Source organism: Oncorhynchus clarkii, chromosome 17, assembly GCF_045791955.1.
Source record: "Oncorhynchus clarkii lewisi isolate Uvic-CL-2024 chromosome 17, UVic_Ocla_1.0, whole genome shotgun sequence".
In the NCBI taxonomy this organism is placed as follows: Eukaryota; Metazoa; Chordata; class Actinopteri; order Salmoniformes; family Salmonidae; genus Oncorhynchus; species Oncorhynchus clarkii.
Window position 1 is genome coordinate 40,637,462 of NC_092163.1, and position 21,467 is coordinate 40,658,928.

The 21,467-nt window shown below is 42.5% G+C and overlaps 1 protein-coding gene across 2 annotated transcripts; it reads right to left on the minus strand.

The window, feature by feature from the left end:
* Positions 1 to 709: 709 nt before the first annotated feature.
* LOC139370827 (differentially expressed in FDCP 6 homolog) lies at positions 710 to 21,190 on the minus strand. Of its 2 annotated transcripts, none has more exons than XM_071110619.1 (12): positions 21,037 to 21,190; positions 15,578 to 15,718; positions 15,284 to 15,466; positions 14,888 to 15,115; positions 14,602 to 14,748; positions 14,236 to 14,344; positions 13,897 to 14,084; positions 13,423 to 13,530; positions 11,687 to 11,853; positions 2,297 to 2,495; positions 1,707 to 1,794; positions 710 to 1,536 (listed from the first exon to the last, which is right to left on the minus strand). In XM_071110619.1, the coding sequence occupies exons 1-11, from the start codon at positions 21,130 to 21,132 to the stop codon at positions 1,714 to 1,716; spliced, it is 1,647 nt and encodes a 548-aa protein (XP_070966720.1). In that variant the 5' UTR covers positions 21,133 to 21,190; the 3' UTR covers positions 710 to 1,536; positions 1,707 to 1,713. The 2 variants fall into 2 exon arrangements, with proteins under 2 accessions (XP_070966720.1, XP_070966719.1); XM_071110618.1 differs by having other exon boundaries at positions 712 to 1,536; positions 1,738 to 1,794; positions 21,037 to 21,178.
* Positions 21,191 to 21,467: the final 277 nt, after the last annotated feature.

The window sequence follows — 21,467 nt, forward strand, 5'->3', positions numbered from 1 at the left end:
TCACACCATCCGATGAGCACGTACCACGTAGCGTAGTGTGTCACCAACGCATGTGTGTCAGTGCTTTCACTGTGTTGATTTTAGGGTCCTTTGCTTTTCAAAATAAAAAAAGCAAATAACAGCACGAGCAAAGTTCACGTTTAGCGTACAAAACATTTACTTAGACTTTAGAAATGAATGTGCACAGTGCTTTAAGTTAGCACATCCATATATTGAAATTCAGTCTTAACTGTCTGGAGAAAAAAAACGTAAAAAGGTTTGAATTCACCCAACAAATGTTGGAGATCTAAGTTTCTGTGACAGTCAGCAATCCACAGGGTTTTCTTCTCTCCCTATTCCACATTCTTGATAAGAATCATGATTTAATTGGATTGGTGATTCATCTATTCATCACCTGATATTTGTTATCTGATGTGATGGCTGTTTGTCTGTCTGTATGCCTGTAGCTTATTGAAAGACACGTTTCCCTATGAGATATTCAAGTATTCTATTCTATTATACTGGTACTCTGTTCACCACCTTTCCATTTGGCTTTATTGCCAGTATTGTCAACCATATTGCCACTAGGTGTCTATCTTAACCATGTTTTCTGCAGAGGTTGAGGACAGATTTTACAAAGTTTTACATGTCAGCAGCATAGTTTGGTGTAGGATGTGTATAAAAGCAGACTGCTTCAAGAGAAGTCGAAGGAAGTCGCAACCACAGGATGTAACAATCGTAAAGCGTTTATTTCCATTTCAAACTCTTCCGCCAGTTCAGGAGAAGATATAAAATAGCGTCGTCATCCAAGTTGTCCTGTGGAGTTATTTAGACTCAGTTTGTTTAATTATAAACATAAAACGTATCAATTGATTGACAACTGCTAAGTTTTGTCCAGTTGCAGAGTTTTTGTTTATAATTACAATTAAAACAGAATAAACATATTGATGATTTAAATTTGAAAACTCTCCTCCCATGAAGGCACCAAGCATTATTAGCATTATTTTGCTAATATTCCTACCATCATAATAATTCTCTAAGGTCAGGGAAAGAGAGAAAAGAAAGGGGAAAACACTCACAGAACATAAAGATATCCGTCATGCAAAAAACACATCCTTTAAGTAAACAGAAAGTGATATCAAATGATCTGATTGTACATTTAGATTTTAATCATATAGCTGACACTCTTATGCAGAGTATCTTACTCAAGGGCACATCAGCAGATTTCTTACCTAGTCAGTCTGGGGATTTGTACCAGCAACCTTTCGGTTTCTGGCCCAACGCTTTTAACTGCTGGGTTACCTGCCTCCCTAGTACAACCCCAGCGGTATGTATTTACATTAACATTCTTAGCTTGGGGATCTTAGGCCTCAGGCACAGTCCATGTCCTCATTGGAGGCTTGATACAGACACATCTCCTCTCTTCCACTGATGTTCACTCTCTCCTCACTTCTCCTTCTCTCTTTCGTTCCTCTGATGGTACAGGCGTAGGCCCGGGTCTCGTAGGGAGGGCACAGACACAACTGGGATCCCTGAGCTTCCAAGAGAGGGTCTTCTCTATGGGAGAGGGAGGGGGAAGAAATAATTTGAGAGAGCGAGAGAGTAGAGAAAGAGAAATAAAGAGAAACAAAATGCATGGAGGACAAGGACAAGGAGGTTCACACAGGCACCTGTTCAAACGTAGCTTTACGCACTAGAACACTTCCCTAACCACTAATCTCACCTACCGGTCCATTAAGGATGTGTCAGTCTGTTCACCTGGATGTTCCAGTGTTTGACGCTGGTGCTGGCATGTTGCAGCTTCCTTTGAGCAGCCTGATTGAGACCATGGAGAGGGACGGAGTGAGAGATGGAGGGGAAGCGAATGAGAAAGGGAGTGAAGGAGAAGAGAATGAGAGAGGGCAGTTAGAGAATACATTTCTGTAGTTTATACAGGATCCAGAGGCCACTGTGCTTCCTTTTGAGATGTTTATTACTCTCAGATAAGAAGGAGCATGATATAAAACACAGGGTCCACACTGACACACATACAGCAATTACTAAATAGACTTCATGGGACCTGAGTGGGGGAAAGTACAGCATAACTATCTACACTGACCTCTAAGACCATGAACCTTGTCTTTCCGTCCTGTGGCTTGTTTCGGTACATTCAACACCCACACATATGCACGTTCACACAGATATGTGTGTGCAGCAGAGGTGGTTAAGCGGACTATGATTGCTTGATGAGTAGCTGTAGTTGTCTGGACAGTGGTTCCCTGATATACTATACATTTAGCAGAAGATCTGGGTTCGATACTGATTTTGTTGCACTCACTGCAATGTCCTGGTCCATTCTGTGCCGGCTGGCCCGAACTTTCTCCAGCTGGTGTTGGGCCTCCTCCAAAGCCTGGGACTTGGTTACCATCTCTTGCCTGAGCTCCTGCTTCTCTCTCTGGGTCTTCAGGATGTACTGCTCCTGTTCCTCCTGGAGGGCCAGCAGGGCCTTCATCTTCTCCTCCTCCTCTACCAGCAGCCTTGGGATGAAGAGAGAGAAGGAGAGCCACCACCACGCAGGGTTCTAAGTCACAGTAGCACACTGACCCTTGTTGGAGCTCTAAAAATAATGGGCTGGACCTATGGCAATAATGTTACAGTTACAGAATAGGAATGCCCTAACTTATTGTGCATTCTAAAGCTTCTTTTTGTGACAGTTGTGACAATGTCATAATGAAGGGACAAATCAAAGAGCACAGTTATGACAATGTCATAATGGAAGGACCAATCAGAGAGCAGGGTTATGGAAAAAGTAAACATGAAAAGACATTACGCCCTAAGATGTTCCGTTCCTGAGTAAGTAGACAAACCACAAGTATCGCACAGAGATGACAGGAAATCGTTGGCGTCTCTCTGAGAGTAAACACGTCTACTAACAAAAACTGTTGTGATCTGTGGAGGACAACAGCATCATATGTATGTGTGTGCACTCGCTTGACTGAGGGTACCATGCATTTGGCTAAACAGAAGTACAGCCAAATCACTTCAGGTTAATATAAGCTTTAATATATTGCAGATAGGGATATGTCACGTTCACTGGAATAAATATCGGACCAAGGCGCAGCAGATGTTGAGTTCCACATAATTTAATGAATAAAGTAAAACTTAGCAAAGACAAAAACAAATTACCAATAAACTAACAATGAACGGTGACTACAGAGATGCTACGTGCACTAACTCAAAACAATATCCCATAAACACAGGTGGGAAAAATTCTACTTAAATATGATCCCCAATTAGAGACAACGATTACCAGCTGCCTCTAATTGGGAATCATACACAATCACCAACATAGAAAAACAAACCTAGAACCCCACATATAAATAATAAACTAGACTAACCCCGCAGTCACGCCCTGACCTACTCTACCATAGAAAATAAGGACTCTCTATGGTCAGGACGTGACAGGATAAGATTTAATAGTGCAGATAGGTTTTGGGTTCTATAAAATTAATTGTTTGCATAATTTCTACTCCCCCTTATTTATTTATTTTATTTGTATTGGCATTCCCCAGGGCAGCTGTTTAGTCCCATCTTTTTTCAATCTTTACTAATGATGTGTAAGTGTGTCTATGTTTGTGGATGACTCAACACTTTTACACGTCAGCTACTACATGGACTGAAATGACTGCAACGCTTAACAAAGATCACAGTTAGTTCCAGAAAGGGTGGCAAGGAATAAGTTAGTCCTAAATATAAAAAATATATAAAAGCATTGTATTTGGGACAAATCATTCACTAAACCCTAAACCTCAACTACATCTTGGAAGGAATCATGTGGAAATTGAGCAAGTTGAGGTGATTAAACTGCTTGGAGCAACTCTGGATTGCAAACTGTCATGGTCAAAACTTATTGATACAACAGTAGCTAAGATGGGGAGAAGTCTCTCCATAATAAAGGAAGGTTCTACAGGCCCTAGTTTTATCACACCTGGACTACCGTTCAGTAGTGTGGTCAGGTGCCGCAAAGAGGGACTTAGGAAAATTACAAAAGGCTCAGAACAGGGCAGCATGGCTGGCCCTTAAAAGTACAGGGAGGAGCTAACATGAAGAATATGTATGTTAATCTCTCATGGCTCAAAGTGGAAGAGAGATTGATTTAATCAAAACTTGTTTTTGTAAAAAATGTTGACAAGCTGAATGTACCCAGCTGTTTGTTTAAACTACTGGCACACAGCTCGAACACCCATGCATACCCCACAAGACATGTCACCATGTCACAATCTCCAAGTGAAGAACAGACTATGGGAGGCGCACAGTACTATATAGAACCATGACTATATGGAACTCTATTCCATATCAGGTAATTGATGCAAGCAGTAGAATCAGATTTTTTTTAAATGGTAAAAAAATACACCTTATGGAACAACAGGGACTGTGAAGAGACACACGCACACGCTCACAAGCGCTCTACACACAAGTACATTGTCATATTGTTGTATGATGGTGTTATACATTTTGTATTGTAGATACACTGCCTTCGAAAAGCATTCAGACCACTTGACTTTTTCCACATTTTGTTATCTTAGTCTTATTCTAAAGTTGATTCAATTGTTTTTCCACCCTCATAAATCTACACACAATACGCCATAATGACAAAGCAAAAACAGGTTTTATAAAAAGGTAAATATCATATTTACGTAAGTATTCAAACCCTTTACTCAGTACTTTGTTGAAGCACCTTTGGCAGCGATTACAGCATTGAGTCTTCTTGGGCATGACGCTACAAGCTTGGCACACCTGTATTTGGGGATTTTCTCCCATTCTTCTCTGCAGATCTTCTCAAGCTCCGTCAGGTTGGATGGGGAGGGTTGCTGCACAGCTATTTTCAGGTCTCTCCAGAGATGTTTTATCGAGTTCAAGTTCAGGCTCTTGCTGGGCCACTCAAGGACATTCAGAGACTTGTCCCAAAGCCATTCCTGCATTGTCTTGGCTGTGTGCTTAGGGTCGTTGTCCTGTTGGAAGGTGAACCTTCCACAGTCTGAGGGCCTGAGCGCTATGGAACAGGTTTTCATCAAGGATCTCTCTGTACTTTGTTCCGTTCATCTTTCCCTCAATCCTGACTAGTCTCCCAGTCCCTGCCACTGAAAAACATCCCCACAGCATGATGCTGCCACCACCATACTTCATCGTAGGGATGGTGCCAGGTTTCCTCCAGATGTAACGCTTGGCTGTCAGGCCAATGAGTTCAATCTTGGTTTCATCAGACCAGAGAATCTTGTTTCTTATGGTCTGAGAGTCTTAAGGTGCCATTTGGCAAACTCCAAGCGACTGTCATGTACCTTTAACTGAGAAGTGGCTTCTGTCTGGCCAATCTACCATAAAGACCTGATTGGTGGAGCGCTACAGAGATGGTTGTCCTTCTCTAAGTTTCTCCCAACTCCACAGAGGAACTCTAGAGCTCTGTTAGAGTGACCATCAGGATCTTGGTCACCTCCCTGACCAAGGCCCTTCTCCCCTGATTGATCAGTTTGACCTGGCGGCCAGCTCTAGGAAGAGTCTTGGTGCTTCAAAATGTATTCCATTTAAGAATGATGGAGGCGGGGGGGACAAAATGGCGCCGTAGAGAGGACACTGTGTTTCAGCGAGCTCCCGTGGCACTCATAAATGTATATTTTTACATGAATCTCCTAGCTTGTAAAAGTGGTAGAATTGGCTAAATAAGTTATCCTATAATGAGTCTTGACGACTATTTTGCAAAAATCTCAGACAACATGCCCAACAGAACTACTAAGAAGTCGACCAAAACCACCACCCCTGTGGATGTGCATGAGGAGCTAGCTAACGTTAGCGAAGCTAACACCATTGCGGATCCAGGCACAATGGACCTGGTGATTCAAAAGATGACTGATAACATTACTAAAGTGATCGATGTTAAGATAAGAAAAGGTCTTGGAAGCAATAGCAGGCTATTCAGCTGAACTACAGAGTGTTGTGAAACGTGTTGTTGAGGCGGAAGGAAGAATTGCTGCAGTGGAAACTTCAACTACATCTATGGACGCTAAGATAAAAGCACTTGAGAAACAGGTGCGCGAAATGGCGGAGCACATTGACGACTTGGATAATCGAGGACGCAGATGCAATATTCGTGTTGTGGGACTCCCGGAAAATTCTGAAGGGACACGTTCAGTAAAATTATTTGAGGAATGGATGCCTGGCTACCTACAAATGAACACTAAGGCTGGTCGTGTGAAGCTGGACAGAGCCCATCACTCTCAAGCACCGATACCCGGTCCCAACCAACGCCCACGGCCGGTGGTTATAAAGTTCCACAACTTCACCGACAAGCAGTGCGTCATGGACGCGGCTAGAAACATCGGCTCTGATGGTAGTCAACGTAAAAGTCCAAAGGTCTCATTCTTCAATGATTATTCCACTGCGGTTGTACGAAGACGCAAAGCGTTTGATGAGGCGAAGGCTCGACTCAGGAGAATGAAGATGGACTACGCACTGTTGTACCCGGCCACATTGAAGATTATGGTCAACGGATCGCCTAAAAAGCTCTACACACCTGAAGAGGCTGCTGCGTTTATTGACTCTCTCGGGTAAATAACTTTAAGCTGCACCTCCGCAGCATTGGATAACTTTGTTTATTTTTGGTTGAATCTGATCATGAAACAGTGGTGTGAGTCCTCACGTACTCCGGCTCAGTAATATTCGTATCTTTATTATTTTTCTTGCTAAAGTAATAGCCACTATAGCTCAGGCTGAGATATGTGTGAATCCATATTGGTACCCAGGCTTGGTTTTAGGTGGAAGAGCCTCAATCTTCTTCTATTGATTTTCTTTTTCATACATATAAAGGATGAGGCTATTGAGCGGCAATGGGGACTTAAGAGTCTACATTGGAGAGTTGAAATCCCCTGCATGTTAGCTTGTGGGAAAACCCCCTTTTGGATCTTTACATGTTTAATTTTTGGGTTTAGTATAGTTCGAGTTCAGGGTTCATATCGTTTGTTTATGCTCGGTGAGATAGAGGAGAGTTCAACACATGGAAAAAGGTACCACCCCACTTTTACTGTAGGATCCAGTCTGGATATTGAATGGTCAAGATACAATGGCAGGTAACGGACTCTGCGTGTATGTACATAGAACATTAGAGGGAGCCATAACCCCATTAAAAGGAAGAAGGTACTGTCTTTTTTGAAAAAAGAAAATGTTGATTTTGCCCTGTTGCAAGAAACTCATTTGGATGATAAGGAGCACCTGAAATTACAAGTGTTTTTCTCATCATTTACATCCAGAAGTAGAGGTGTAGCAATTCTGGTGAAAAATAACTTACCACTTAAGGTCTTGAATTGTGTGAAAGATTAATTTGGTCGCTTTGTTATAATTAATGGTACTTTACAAGGGCAGAACATTTCCATAATGAATATTTACATCCCCCCTGCTCACCCCCCTGATTTCCTTACTAAGGTATTTCTAGACTTTTCAGAATTAAACTCGGACACTGCAGTGGTTGGAGGAGATTTCAACTGCTTGTTGAACCCCCTTATTGATACGTTTCCCAGCGGTATAGCTTCACTCTCTCCTCAAGCTAAGTCACTTAAAGCTATTTGTGATGATCTGGGGTATGCGGATGTCTGGAGAGCTTTTCATCCCTCCAACAGAGAGTTCACTTTCTCTGCACCTCATGGATGTCAGACTAGAATAGATTATTTTTTTATGTCCAGGACGTCTTTGCAGTCTGTTTTATCCACTAGGATAGGAAGCATAGTCATATCTGATCATGCTGAGGTGATCCTGGACATAAAACTCAATGGGGCATTCAATCGGTCAAGACATTGGAGGTTGAACACAACCATTCTTAAAGACCATACATTCACATCATATTTTATTACAGAGTATAAAGCATCTTTCTCTATTAACTCTCAATCAACAGATAACCCCTCGCTCCTTTGGGAGACCTGTAAAGCGTATGCCAGGGGTCTGATTATGTCATACACAGCTACTAAGAGACGGAAAAAGCGTGAAAAGCAAAAAATGTTAGAGGGTGAATTAGGAACTAAAGAGAAGGACTACATTAAAACTCCCACTCCTGCCCTATTAAGGGAAATATCAATCATTAGATCAACGTTAGTCTCTCTCCTAACACAGGACGCTGAAAAGAAAATGAGATTTGTGAGGCAAAAGCTATATGAACATGGCGATAAGCCAGGAAAGTACTTGGCATACCTAGCTAAAAAGAGAGCTGACTCTCAGTCAATTGCTACTATTACTGATTCTGATGGTAATCATTTCTATGAAAATACATTGATAGTGACTCATTTAAGAAAATGTATACAAACCTTTATGCCTCAGAACTGCCAAAGGATGCACCCAAATTAATGGAGAACTTATTGTAAGATTGAGCTCCCTACTATAAGGAGGTCTCTCCTTATTGCCCCTATTACCAATGAAGAGATAATGTTCGCAATTAAGAATCTGCAAAATGGTAAGGCCCCAGGACCAGACGGGTTTTGTAGTGAGTTCTATAAAGAGTTCCATGGCCTGATTCTTGAGCCATTGCGTGATATGTTTAACCACTCATTTTCAAATGACCAGCTCCCTCAAACGCTGAGAGAAGCCAACATTTCACTTATTCTCAAAAAGGGAATAATGTCCAGAGTCTTGTTCTTTGTACAGACCAATTTCCATTCTGAATGTGGATAGAAAATTACTTTCTAAAATTCTAGCCACAAGATTAGAGGACTCACTGCCATTAATTGTGAAAGGAGACAAAACTGTCTTCATTAAGTAAGTAATGCAACAATGTCAGGCGGCTTCTTAATGTAATTCAAGCCTACCAACAAAGTGCTATGGATGGTCTTGTGCGCTCCCTAGATGCTGAGAAAGCATTTGATCGTGTGGCGTGGTCTTACCTATTATTTGCTCTAAATAAATTTGGTCTAGGGGACAACTTTATAAAATGGGTGAAAGTTTTATATGATGATCCTCAGGCTGCTGTCCTTACTAATGGGCTAAGGTCAAATAGCTTCTCTATACACAGAGGTACCAGACAGGGCTGTCCTTTATCCCCTCTCCTCTTTGCACTCGTTATGGAACCACTGGCCGAGGCCATCAGGGTAACGCCTGCTATACAGGGGCTGCTCATTGGTGATGTTCACCATAAAATAAGCTTGTATGCTGAAGATGTCCTGATATTCATCTCTAGTCCCGAGACTTCAATTGCATCTCTTATTAATATTATTGAATTATTCAGCGAATTCTCAGGCTACAAGATTAACCTAACTAAGTCAGAGGCTATGCCACTTGGTAGCCTACACTCTGTACCTAATACTTCTCCCCCCTTCCCTTTTAAATGGTCTCCCTCAGGTTTCATGTATCTGGGTATATTTGTAACTCCTAAATTCCAGCAAATGTACAAAGACAATTTTGTTTCCTTGTTTGATACAATAAGACAGGATCTGGAGCGCTGGAACTCTCTCCCGATTTCTTGGTTGGGTAGAATATCCCTCTTGAAAATGAACATTTTACCTAGACTACTTTACCCAATCCAAATGATCCCAGTATTACTCTCCAGTAAGGTAATAAAGGATGTAAATGGATGGCTAAGTTCCTTATATGGAGTAAACGCAAGCCAAGACTTAAGATGGCAATATTGCAGCTGCCAAGTTCTATGGGCGGCTTGGACCTGCCCAATATCAGGTTCTATCAATGGTGTGCCCACCTTTGTTATATTTCTGACTGGATCACAAATGATGACTCCTCTATTTGGTTAGACATTGAGACTTCTCTTTCAAAATACCCCTTACAGGATCTCTTATTTTTCAGAAGTTTTATGTCTGTAGAAGATCACTGCAATAATCCCGTTACACTTAACACACTCAAAGTATGGAGGTCAGTTCAACGCTTCCTGGGAAGGTCCAAACTAACCTCTGCTCTTACCCCAATTCTTAACAACCCAGATTTCAGTCCAGGATTGCTGGATGCTGGCTTTAACTTTTGGCTTAATAAGGGCATACACAGGCTAAATAACTTATTTGCTGATAAGATTTTATTGTAATTTGAACAGATGGTCGAGAAATATCGACTCCCAAAGCAGGACTTTTCCCGCTTCCTACAAGTAAGACATTATATTCTGAAGAGCACCACCTTAATTGGTAACCCTGATGTGTCTGTCATTGAAAGAATGCTTTTTTTTTCCCACAAAGGAAAATGTCTGTAAGTCTGTTTTATGATACTTTAAGGTCCTTTTCTGCTGTCAATAGACAGAGGGTGAAACAAGTGTGGGAGAAAGAATTGTCTGTTACTATTGACGAAGAGATGTGGGAGGACATTTGGAGATATGCAAAAACAATATCCATGTGTAATCTTACTAGAGCAATCCAATTAAGAATAATACACAGATTGCATATATCCCCAAATCGCAGACATGCTTTTAGCCCCACTTTTAGCCCCACTTCCTCTTCCCCTCAGTGTCTTAAATGCAAAACTGATACAGGCACCCTAACACATTGTTTATGGTCATGTACCAAAATACAAAGATACTGGTCTGGTGTTCTGCAAGAAATTGAAAAGATCCTAGGGGTTGATCTAGAATTGGACCCAGTTTCTTTACTGTTAGGTCTCCCTAGTAGGCATGTTACTTCTGTGGGTAAAAGGAGGCTTTACAACATCCTTACCTTCACAGCGAGGAAAAACATCCTTTTATCCTGTCTCAGAACTCTACGGACAATTCCTTCAACCTTATGGTTTTTAATCTGACATGCTCTATCAACTGTGGGAACTTATATAGACGGGTGTGTGCCTTTCCAAATCATGTCCAATAAATTGAAGTTACCACAGGTGTACTCCAATCAAGTTGTAGAAACTTCTCAAGGGTGATCAATGGAAACAGGATGCACCTGAGCTCAATTTCAAGTCTCATAGCAAAGGGTCTGAATACTTATGTAAATAAGGTATTTCTGTTTTTTATTTTTTACATTTGCTAAAATTTCAAAAAAACTGTTTTCGCTTTGTCATTATGGTGTATAAGGTGTCGATTGTGGATTTTAACTCCAACCCTCCGATGTCCACAGATTAACCCATATTTCCCAGTATAAGGCCTTTTTGCTATTTCCTTTCGCAATACATCCCTCCATTTTACTTTGATGTCTTGAGGTTCTTGAACCTCCCTATTTGAAACATTTCTACCGATATCGCCATAAAAATAAATACTTCACCCAAGAGTATAATGATATTTCCCATTGACTGTTCGTGGTTTTTCAGATCTCCTAATAATAGGGTCCAGCTGAACCCTGAATTTATGACATGACAACCATTCCTAGACCGGACTCCAAAAGCAAGCCACTGGAGGACAGTACCAGAAAATATGCTCTATTGTTTGTTTCCTTGTGACAGAGACTGCACAGGGATGAGTGTCCACATTTTGTATTCAAGACATACATTATTTTTCAATTTTACTTTAGTCCTTATTGCAAGGCATGGTGAAATAGTTTTATTCATTTCCCCAAATTTCTAAATATATAATTCCAGACATTATGTGGTATTGTGTGTCGGCTAGTGTCAAAATTCAGGCTGTAAAACAATCAAACGCTGAAAAAGTAAATGGGTGTGATTACTTTCTGAAGGCACTGTCTATAATGTACATGTGTGTGTGTGTGTGTGTGTGTGTGTGTGTGTGTGTGTGTGTGTATATGCTGTATATATATGTATGTGTGTGTGTTACCTGGCCTGTGCGAGGAAGTAGACCTGCTCGTCTTGTCTAGCTCTCATCTCCTGATGCAGGGCCTCCTCCAGGCGGAGCTGCATCACCTCCAGCTCCCTTATTCTCCTCCTCTGACGCTCCGTCTCTACATCCTTGAGGGCCATCTCTGCCTGAATGCTGGCCCGTGCCTGGCCCACAACAAACACACCAGGACAAAGCCACAATTATACCCGTAAAGATCTATAGAGTTGGGTCCTTCTCCTCATTGTCTCACCCCTCATACCTTCCTCCTCCTCAACTTTCCTTCCTTGAGTTCCTTCTTGCTATCCTTCTCCCCGCCTCCTCTCCTCTAGTGGGTGCAGTGCTGTTAGACTTTAGTGCTGCTTTTGATGTAATTGATCATAAAATGTTGCTAGGTAAAGTTATGTTATGGTTTTATTTCTGACGCTTTATCCTGGATGGAAAGCTACCTTTCCAGGGGAAGGCAAAACATTTTCTTTAATGGTAGCTTTTTGCACTGTAAAGATTTACACTGTGGTGTTCCTCAAGGCAGTTGCCTAGGCCCACTACTCTACTCTATCTTGACTAATGATTTACCATCAGGAATTAATAAAGCAAGAGTGGTTTGCTGATGACTCTACAATGTATAGCACTGCATCAGCATATAATGAACTAACAGATGTTTTGAGCAAAGAACTAAGAATGGTGTCTTAGGGGGTTAACGTTCAGAAATGTTTATTGTAATACATTTATTGTATTTGTGATTTGTCAATGGATGGGTTGTCTGTGGAACAAGTTAAAAAGTGTCACATTGGACGCAGCTCTGTCGTGGTCTGAACATATAGACAAGATTGTAATTAAAATGGGTAAAGGCATTGCCATAACAATAAATGTTCTGAGGTTCTGTCAGACTTATAGTACTGTTCAGTCATATTTTCATCTGCAGCAAAAAAATGTCTTAAAAATCTCCAACTCGCTCAAAAAAAGGCTGCAAGATTAGCTCTTCATTGACCTACCCGTATGAATGTCAACCGATTGCGCCATCATCTCTCATGGCTTCCCGTTGAACAGAAATTATTATCCAGTCTTTTGATTTTCTTTAGGAATGTGATATTTCTAATCAAACCAACGTTTATTTCTGACCAATTATATATATTATGTATACTAGGAACAAACATAACCACCAAACCAGACAGGCTAGTTCAGGACAACTGATAACCCCCAGACCAGGGATAAATATCCTCAAATCTACCGTAATACGGAGCCATCACTACATGGAATTCTTTACCAAATCACATTTCTCTGGTAAAAACTAAATCCGCCTTCAAGAAAACAATAAAATAACTCAGTTTGGTGAAGAAGGACAGCACCAACAGCACAAACTGTCATTCTGTTACGAAACTATGCACCTGCACTGTTCTTCAAGTACATGTATTTTTGTAAGATTTTCTGTGGACATTGATAAATATAGTCCTTGTGCATAGCGTTTTATGGTTTGTTTAACTTAGCAATCATTGTTTTTTGTTTGGCACACATTTTAAAGGGAAAAATCTGAGTCTCAGCATCACTCTGTTACCGTGGAATTGTCTTTCTGTGTTGGACCCCAGGAAGATTAGCTGACATTATAGCATCATCTAATGGGGATCCTAGTAAAAATTATAATTCTCCTTCCTCTTACATCCACCTTCTTTCCTTACCCTGATCAGCTCACCTCCTCCTCAACTCCCCGCTAAACTCTTCCTCTCTATCCCTCTCACCTCCTCAGCCTGCTGTAGCTGCTCCTGCAGGGTTCTCTGCAGCTCCACATGTTGTATCCTCTTCTGCTCCTCCTGCAGCAGAGCTGTCTGGGCCTGCTTTTGCGCATCCTGCACACAGATTATACAAATATAACAACAGTGATTGTGAGGCTATTATCACATTGCTATTCAAAGTTCAGTTTTCGTTGTAGTCATCTCTCTCTCTCCGCCTCTCTGTCTCTGTCTCTGTCTCTGTCGCTGTCGATCTCTCTCTCTCTCTCTCTCTCTCTCTCTCTCTCTCTCTCTCTCTCTCTGTCTCTCTGTCTGTCTCTCTCTCTCTCTCTCTCTCTGTCTCTCTGTCTCTCTGTCTCTGTCTCTGTCGATCTCTCTCTCTCTCTCTCTCTCTCTCTCTCTCTCTCTCTCTCTCTCTCTGTCTCTCTGTCTGTCTCTCTCTCTCTCTCTGTCTCTCTGTCTCTCTCTCTCAGCCACACACACCTGTAGTAACTCCAGCTCAGCCAACTTGCTCTCCCTCTCCCACTGGAGAAGGCGCAGACTTTGGAGCTCCTCCTCCTTGGCGGTGTGTCTCCTCTCCCTCTCCTCCCTTTGCTCCCTGCGTCGCAGCTTCAGGTCCTTATGCAGGGACTTCTTCCCCTCCACACACAGACGGATGGCTGTCTGGATCGCTGCAGTGACAACATACAGTAAGTAGCCTGAAGCATCATCATAAATCAAGCCAGATGACGCATTGTGGCTTTTGCCTTCATCAGGGTGTGAAATGGCTATATTCTCCAGGCTTTAAAAGCCCAGTGTGTACTGTACTGTATGATCTCTGACCTGTGGTCCACTCCTGTCTCTGCTTGGTGTCGGGGGCGCTCATCTCGTAGGTCTTAGTGAGCGTCTTCACACAGAACATGCACCTCTTCCCCTCCTTCTCTGGCAGCACCTGTCAACGCAACCACAGTGGTGAGAACATAACCACCATAACAAACAGCATCATCCGCACACAACATTTTGTATTGATCAAAATAATGGGGTGGTTCATATTCATTCAAGTATGTTACCCTATCGAAGTCTTCTCTGAACAAATCCCTCATCCCAGCTCTGTCCACATTGGCACCCTATGCCAGAGGATTTAGTGTAGGCCTACCCCCGGTACTACCTTCCTCCATTCTACATAACCCCTAACCCAGTGTTGTGTACCTCCACACAGCAGTTGTGGCTCAGCTCGATGCAGCCTTTACACTCCTTGCGGTCCTCACTGACATAGTAATGCAGAGTGCTGGGCTGGAGAGAGAACCAGCGCTCATTCCAGTTCCTCCGCAAGTGGCCCTTCTTCCACAAATACCCCTATAAGGACAGATACATACGGCCACACAAAGTTACACATGCCTAATTATATAAATGCCATATTACACGTGGATTACATTTATATTACATGCATATTAACACTAACATGTCTATATATTCTTTTTATGTTTAAAAGCACCTGTTTTATGATATTGCCCACTATCTCCTGGTAGACCTCGTCTATCGCCATCGTAACAGAGTCCTTCACCATCCCTCTGGTCAGCCTCCCGGTGTTGACAAAGTCCAGGAAGGCCCACACTGTGATGCCGCTCTGCTGCACAGCCTCCTGGGAGATGAAGTCTTCCATGTCCACACAGCTCAACTCCACACTCATGGCTATGCAGATCTTCTTCAGGAGATATTCCACCTGCGAGTTACCATAGGGAATGAATAGAGCACATCATGGGACAAATCCTAACTTGAGACAGAAGTTTCACCCAAATCTCCCTTTGACATTATTGCAAGGCATTTTCATGAAAAGAGGGAAGAAAGGAGGCAAATGATTTTGGAGTACCGTCCAGGGCTGAGAACTCACCTCCTCTGGGACCAGGACCAGTGGATAATTGTCTTCAGACAGGAAGTTGAAGAGGCACCAAAGATGGAAGGCATCTTTATCAGGCAGAACGTCCACGCCATTTTTAGGCCGGTAGTTCTTTTTGGCACAGAGAGTCCAGCAGAACTCATCTACGTTCTCCTTAGCAAACGTGCCCTCAACCACCTGGGGTCAGAAATGAAGGATGCCAAGTGTGTGTGTGTGTGTGTGTGTGTGTGTGTGTGTGTGTGTGTGTGTGTGTGTGTATGTGTGTGTGTCAGCATGTGTATACAGTACCTTGTCCAGTATGAATTTGTTGAGGTAGGGCATGTACCCCTGGTTGGACACCGGCCCATCATCATCATCGCTGAAGTGGTCCTCTAGAGCCACAGGGTCGTGTGGGATGTTCAGCGCAGTGTATAGGTTATGAGACAACACCTACAACTCATCAACACAGTGTATAGGTTAGGAGACAACACCTACAACTCTTCAACACAGTGTATAGGTTAGGAGACAACACCTACAACTCATCAGCACAGTGTACAGGTTATGAGACAACATCTACAACTCATCAACACAGTGTATAGGTTACGAGACAACACGTACAACTCATCAACACAGTGTATAGGTTATGAGACAACACGTACAACTCATTAACACAGTGTATAGGTTATGAGACAACACCTACAACTCATCAACACAGTGTATAGATTATGAGACAACACCTACAACTCCAACACAGTGTATAGGTTATGAGACAACACTTACAACTCCAACACAGTGTATAGGTTATGAGACAACACCTACAACTCATCAACACAGTGTATAGGTTATGAGACAACACGTACAACTCATCAACACAGTGTATAGGTTATGAGACAACACCTACAACTCATTAACACAGTGTATAGGTTATGAGACAACATGTACAACTCATTAACACAGTGTATAGGTTATGAGACAACACGTACAACTCACCAACACAGTGTATAGGTTATGAGACAACACGTACAACTCATCAACACAGTGTATAGGTTATAAGACAACACGTACAACTCATTAACACAGTGTATAGGTTACGCAACAAGACCCACTAAGCATGGACCGACGATGACTTATTTTGGATGTCTTTTTTGGTGTTGTCCGGACCGGATATCTTTTTTTTGTTTTTTGTTTTTGATGCCTTCCATACCAGCCTTGATTTCAACGTCAACTGACTTCGATATTTGATCTGGATCAGTCCAAATCTGAACCAATCATAGATGTCTATGTTTGGTTCAGATTTGGTACAGTCTGGACTGGTCTGGATTTCAACGTCCACGGCATATTAGCAATATGGTGTAACTGCAGACTGCAATTCGGAGAGTTTCTTGATGTGGGCGTTTGCTGATATCAGGAACCGCCCATTGGTGCCTACCATTGTTCAGTCCGTTGATACCTGCCATTGGTCAGTTCCGGTGCCAAGAGACTGATGGTTTCTCGACACAGATGATTTGTTTACATAGCAGGTTAGGAAAACTAATGTGGCAGGTTAGGATAATTAACAAGGCAGGTTAGGTGAATGAGGTTAAGGTTAGGAAAAGGTGTAGGGTTAGGTTTACCTACAATGACACAATTGTCAACAACTGTTGTCCCGGACGCGAAAGAAATGGCCATGGACCAATGGCGAGCATCAATGGGTGTAACTCGACATCAAGAAATGCCAATATCAGAAAACGCCACTAATTGCGGTCTGCAATTACAATCTTCTCTATACTAGGCCTAAACATAGACGTCTTTAATTGGTTCAGATTTGGTTCGGTCCGGATCGGCTTTGATTACTGATAAAACGTGACTGTACCATACTGTACTCTACTCTACTGAATTACAATGTACTGTACTGTACCGCAAGGCGTGAGAGAATGGCGCTGAAGTGCGAATTCAGGGTGTAGGCTATGTAAATTTGGACTGCTACAATTTTATTCATTGGCATTTCATTTTTTTTATTCACCAAATGCCGGCAATTACCAACTAAGGGAGACCCTGGAGCATTTTGGTATTGTATTGGCAGGTGCCCTCTGGTATTGTATTGGCAGGTGCGCTCTGGTATTGTATTGGCAGGTGCCCTCTGGTATTGTATTGGCAGGTGCGCTCTGGTATTGTATTGGCAGGTGCGCTCTGGTATTGTATTGGCAGGTGCGCTCTGGTATGGTATTGGCAGGTGCCCTCTGGTATTGTATTGGCAGGTGCGCTCTGGTATTGTATTGGCAGGTGCGCTCTGGTATTGTATTGGCAGGTGCGCTCTGGTATTGTATTGGCAGGTGCCCTCTAGTATTGTATTGGCAGGTGCCCTCTGGTATTGTATTGGCAGGTGCCCTCTGGTATTGTATTGGCAGGTGCCCTCTAGTATTGTATTGGCAGGTGCCCTCTGGTATTGTATTGGCAGGTGCGCTCTGGTATTGTATTGGCAGGTGCCCTCTAGTATTGTATTGGCAGGTGCCCTCTGGTATTGTATTGGCAGGTGCGCTCTGGTATTGCATTGGCAGGTGACTCTGGTATTGTATTGGCAGGTGCGCTCTGGTATTGTATTGGCAGGTGACTTTGGTATTGTATTGGCAGATGCCCTCTGGTATTGTATTGGCAGGTGCCCTCTGGTATTGTATTGGCAGGTGCCCTCTGGTATTGTATTGGCAGGTGCACTCTGGTATTATATTGGCAGGTGCCCTCTGGTATTGTATTGGCAGATGCTCTCTGGTATTGTATTGGCAGGTGCCCTCTGGTATTGTATTGGCAGGTGCTCTCTGGTATTGTATTGGCAGGTGCCCTCTGCTATTGTATTGGCAGGGGCACTCTGGTATTGTATTGGCAGGTGCCCTCTGGTATTGTATTGGCAGGTGCACTCTGGTATTGTATTGGCAGGTGACTGGTATTGTATTGGCAGGTGACTCTGGTATTGTATTGGCAGGTGCACTCTGGTATTGTATTGGCAGGTGACTCTGGTATTGTATTGGCAGGTGCGCTCTGGCCAACAGCTTGCAGATACAGTGCAGGTATAGCCTGCTACATAATGAGATAATTATGTACAAAAGTGCAAGAAAATTGTTATTTGTCAAATGGCAGCCAAGCATTGATGATCATGTCACCAGAATAAGACCCTTGATATTATTGAAAGGAGCATCAAGCTCATCATGTGCACTTTCACCACACTGTATAAACTGCATGCTTTCCCATGATGTGGTGATTTTCCTTGTTTCAAACATGTAGGCTACTTTGCCGCATATAAAAGGCAAATCGTTTAAAAAGTTCAACAATAAATATTTATGCCTCATTGAAGCGTTATGTTCTAGGTGTGCGAAGTATAGTCGTTTAGATTGGAGAAGAGGCAGCGCTTGTGTTTGGCTTTCCTGAATAACTGGGCCTGCCGGGAGAGTATGTGGCCACATTATTATAAAGGACGTCTTGGGAGAATGATCTGCAATCAGTATCAGAAATGCAGCCAGACTGGTCAGCTACTGTGCCTTTCTAGACCTTCTAAACAGTGGAGAGTAGACCCACAACTGATCAAAATGGAATGAAACATTCAAATTACAGGGCTTTTGAGCTGTTATTTAAATGACGTTTTCACTGCAGACTAAACCAGGCTGGAATGTTGTACTCACTTGAAAACAGTAATGCAATTATTCATTGCATTGTGGTGTTGTAAACTAGCCTAGGTAGGATAATTTTTTTGTCCCTAAACAAGATCGATAGGGGAGATTTTTGAGTTGTGTGTCTCATGTCTTCGCTGCTCTTTCTTAATGTATACAAATTTGAATGCATTTATGTGCGGTGTGATTGCTAGTTAGCCTATTGCAGATCTGGACAAACGATCCACCTACAACTATTGTCACTATGAATGGTGCATTATGGGCAGGATAGACCGTTAGACTGGTAGACTATACTGACCTGTGGTATAGTATAAGTTAGCATACGGAAAAGTGTAGTGCATAAGGGAAGTACCAAAACACCATGATATAGAGGAAGTGCATGCCAGAAGATGAGGAAATGTGGCTAGGATGGAAGAAATTATATAGTAAAACCTGCAAAAAATCTAATCTAAACCAAGGAAAACATTCACTATCCTCCCCTGTTCCCCCCAAAAAACACACAACCCTCCCCAAAGCAAAAGGTTTGACAACCCTGAACTATTTAGCCCCCCCCCCCCCCCCCCCCCCCCCCCCAGTAAATTGCGATTTGACCGTTACTGGGGACCTACAAGTACAGTACAACTCATCAACAGTATGTACAGGTTATGAGAGAGAGGGGTGGGGAGAAAGGGAGAGCAAGAGAAAGACAAGGAGACCCACTGGTTGAATCAACATTGTTTCCACATCATTTTAATGAAATTATGTTGAACCAATTTTACCTTTATTTAACTAGGCAAGTCAGTTAAGAACAAATTCTTATTTTCAATGACGGCCTAGGAACAGTGGGTTAACTGCCTGTTCAGGGGTAGAACAAAAGATTTGTACCTTGTCAGCTCAGGAGTTTGAACTTGCAACCTTCCTATTACTAGTCCAACGCTCTAACCACTAGGCTACCCTGCCACCCAAATAAACACTGAATTGACATCTGTGCCCAGTGGGGATACAGAAAGAGACAGGGAGACAGTAAGATAAGCGAGAGAGAGACAGACAGACAGAGGAAGAGACTCGACAGCAGAAAGATGGAAGTAGGCAGACACAGGGCCTCTTTGACAACATCGTCATAGCAACAGCTGGGATTTAGAGTCCGAGCTCCTCAGTGTGACTGGGATTAAACATGTCACAATGGCTGATTTCACACACAACGCAACACAACACAACATCACTGACCCATAACACACGACAATTCAGCAGCCACCAATACACCCAAACACCAGAGCTTTAACATACCACCAGCCACCCAGATGCATGATGGGGCTCAGAGAGGGTCTGCCTCTGAACATAGAGATAGGCCTATCACCATAGCAGATTACTGATTACTGCCTCTCCATTCCATAGTCTGGCCCATACATAATCCCAGGAATTAGCCCAGTTAGAGTCATGTGTTTGTTATTCTAGATTTGGGGAGGGAGGACAAAGGTTAAAAAAAAGGGAATCAAATGTCAACACAAGGGGTTTGATCAAGCAATAACATTGTGTAAGAAATCAATCAGTGCTGTGAAGCTCATGCTACAGGAAAGATCACACACAAACACACCAACCCACTGGGCACAAGTGTCAGTTCAACGTCTAGTTTTGATTTACACTTGGTTGAGTTGTCAACTAACATGAATTCAATGTGAAATCAACCAAACATTCCACCATGTCATTGGATTTAGATTTTTTTGTAAAGAAAAAATAAATACAAAATGACGTAAAAAGGTTGACTCCACATCATCACATTTAATGTTTCGGTTGAAATGAAGTGGAAACAATGTTGATTCAACCAGTTTTTTCTCAGTGGGAAGTGAAAGAAAACATTTAGCTAACAGGAAAGAGATTAGACCTTGAAAATAGTCTCTCATCTAATTCGGTTGACCTAACTAGATCAATAAATAAAACGTTTTTTTTGTGTGTTGATAACAGTGATATAAAAAACATAATTTTCCTCAAACAAGGAAAAGATAACAAACAAAAATAATTAAGGGTAAAAATGTCAATAACACACAAACCAACACATTGGAAAGGCAGAGAGACACACTGAAGCAAATCCTTGCAATCCTCCCAGCTCTTTGACCCCTATGCTGACCCCTTACTTGACCCCTGACCTCTCACCTTTAGCTGGGATTTGGACACCTTCCCGCTCTTCTCCACATCCAGAGAAGTGAAAGCATACCAGATGGACTTTAGCAGTTCAGCTCGCAACTCCATGACTGCCTCCGCTCAGCTCTGCTTATTTTATTGCATTGCTGTGTGTGTGTTTGTGTGTGTTTGTGTGTGTGTGTGTGTGTGGCACACAGACCTGTGTGTGTCTCAGTAAACCCCCACATCCTGCTCTTTGCTAAATGGCTGCCCTGAAGCTCACTGATACCACCTATCTGTAGCAAATGGGAAAACCTTAAGGGTCACCAATTGACACAGTGTGGGGAATATTTGGAATTATAAATCAAGGAGTTTTGGTCATGGATTGCCTCATGGTTGTACGATGTTACTCCCTGGATGCTGATTGATTGAAACAGAATTTCAGCCGTGTATATATCAGACAA

Excerpts from the sequence above, each read along its gene's own strand:
- LOC139370827 (XM_071110618.1), bottom strand. The coding sequence starts at position 21,132 with ATGGAGTTGCGAGCTGAACTGCTAAAGTCCATCTGGTATGCTTTCACT. Across the intron at positions 14,085-14,235 it reads GAGACAGGAGTGGACCACAG|CGATCCAGACAGCCATCCGT; the intron begins GTCAGAGATCAT and ends TTGTCACTGCAG. Across the intron at positions 13,531-13,896 it reads CTGAGCTGGAGTTACTACAG|GATGCGCAAAAGCAGGCCCA; the intron begins GTGTGTGTGGCT and ends ATCTGTGTGCAG.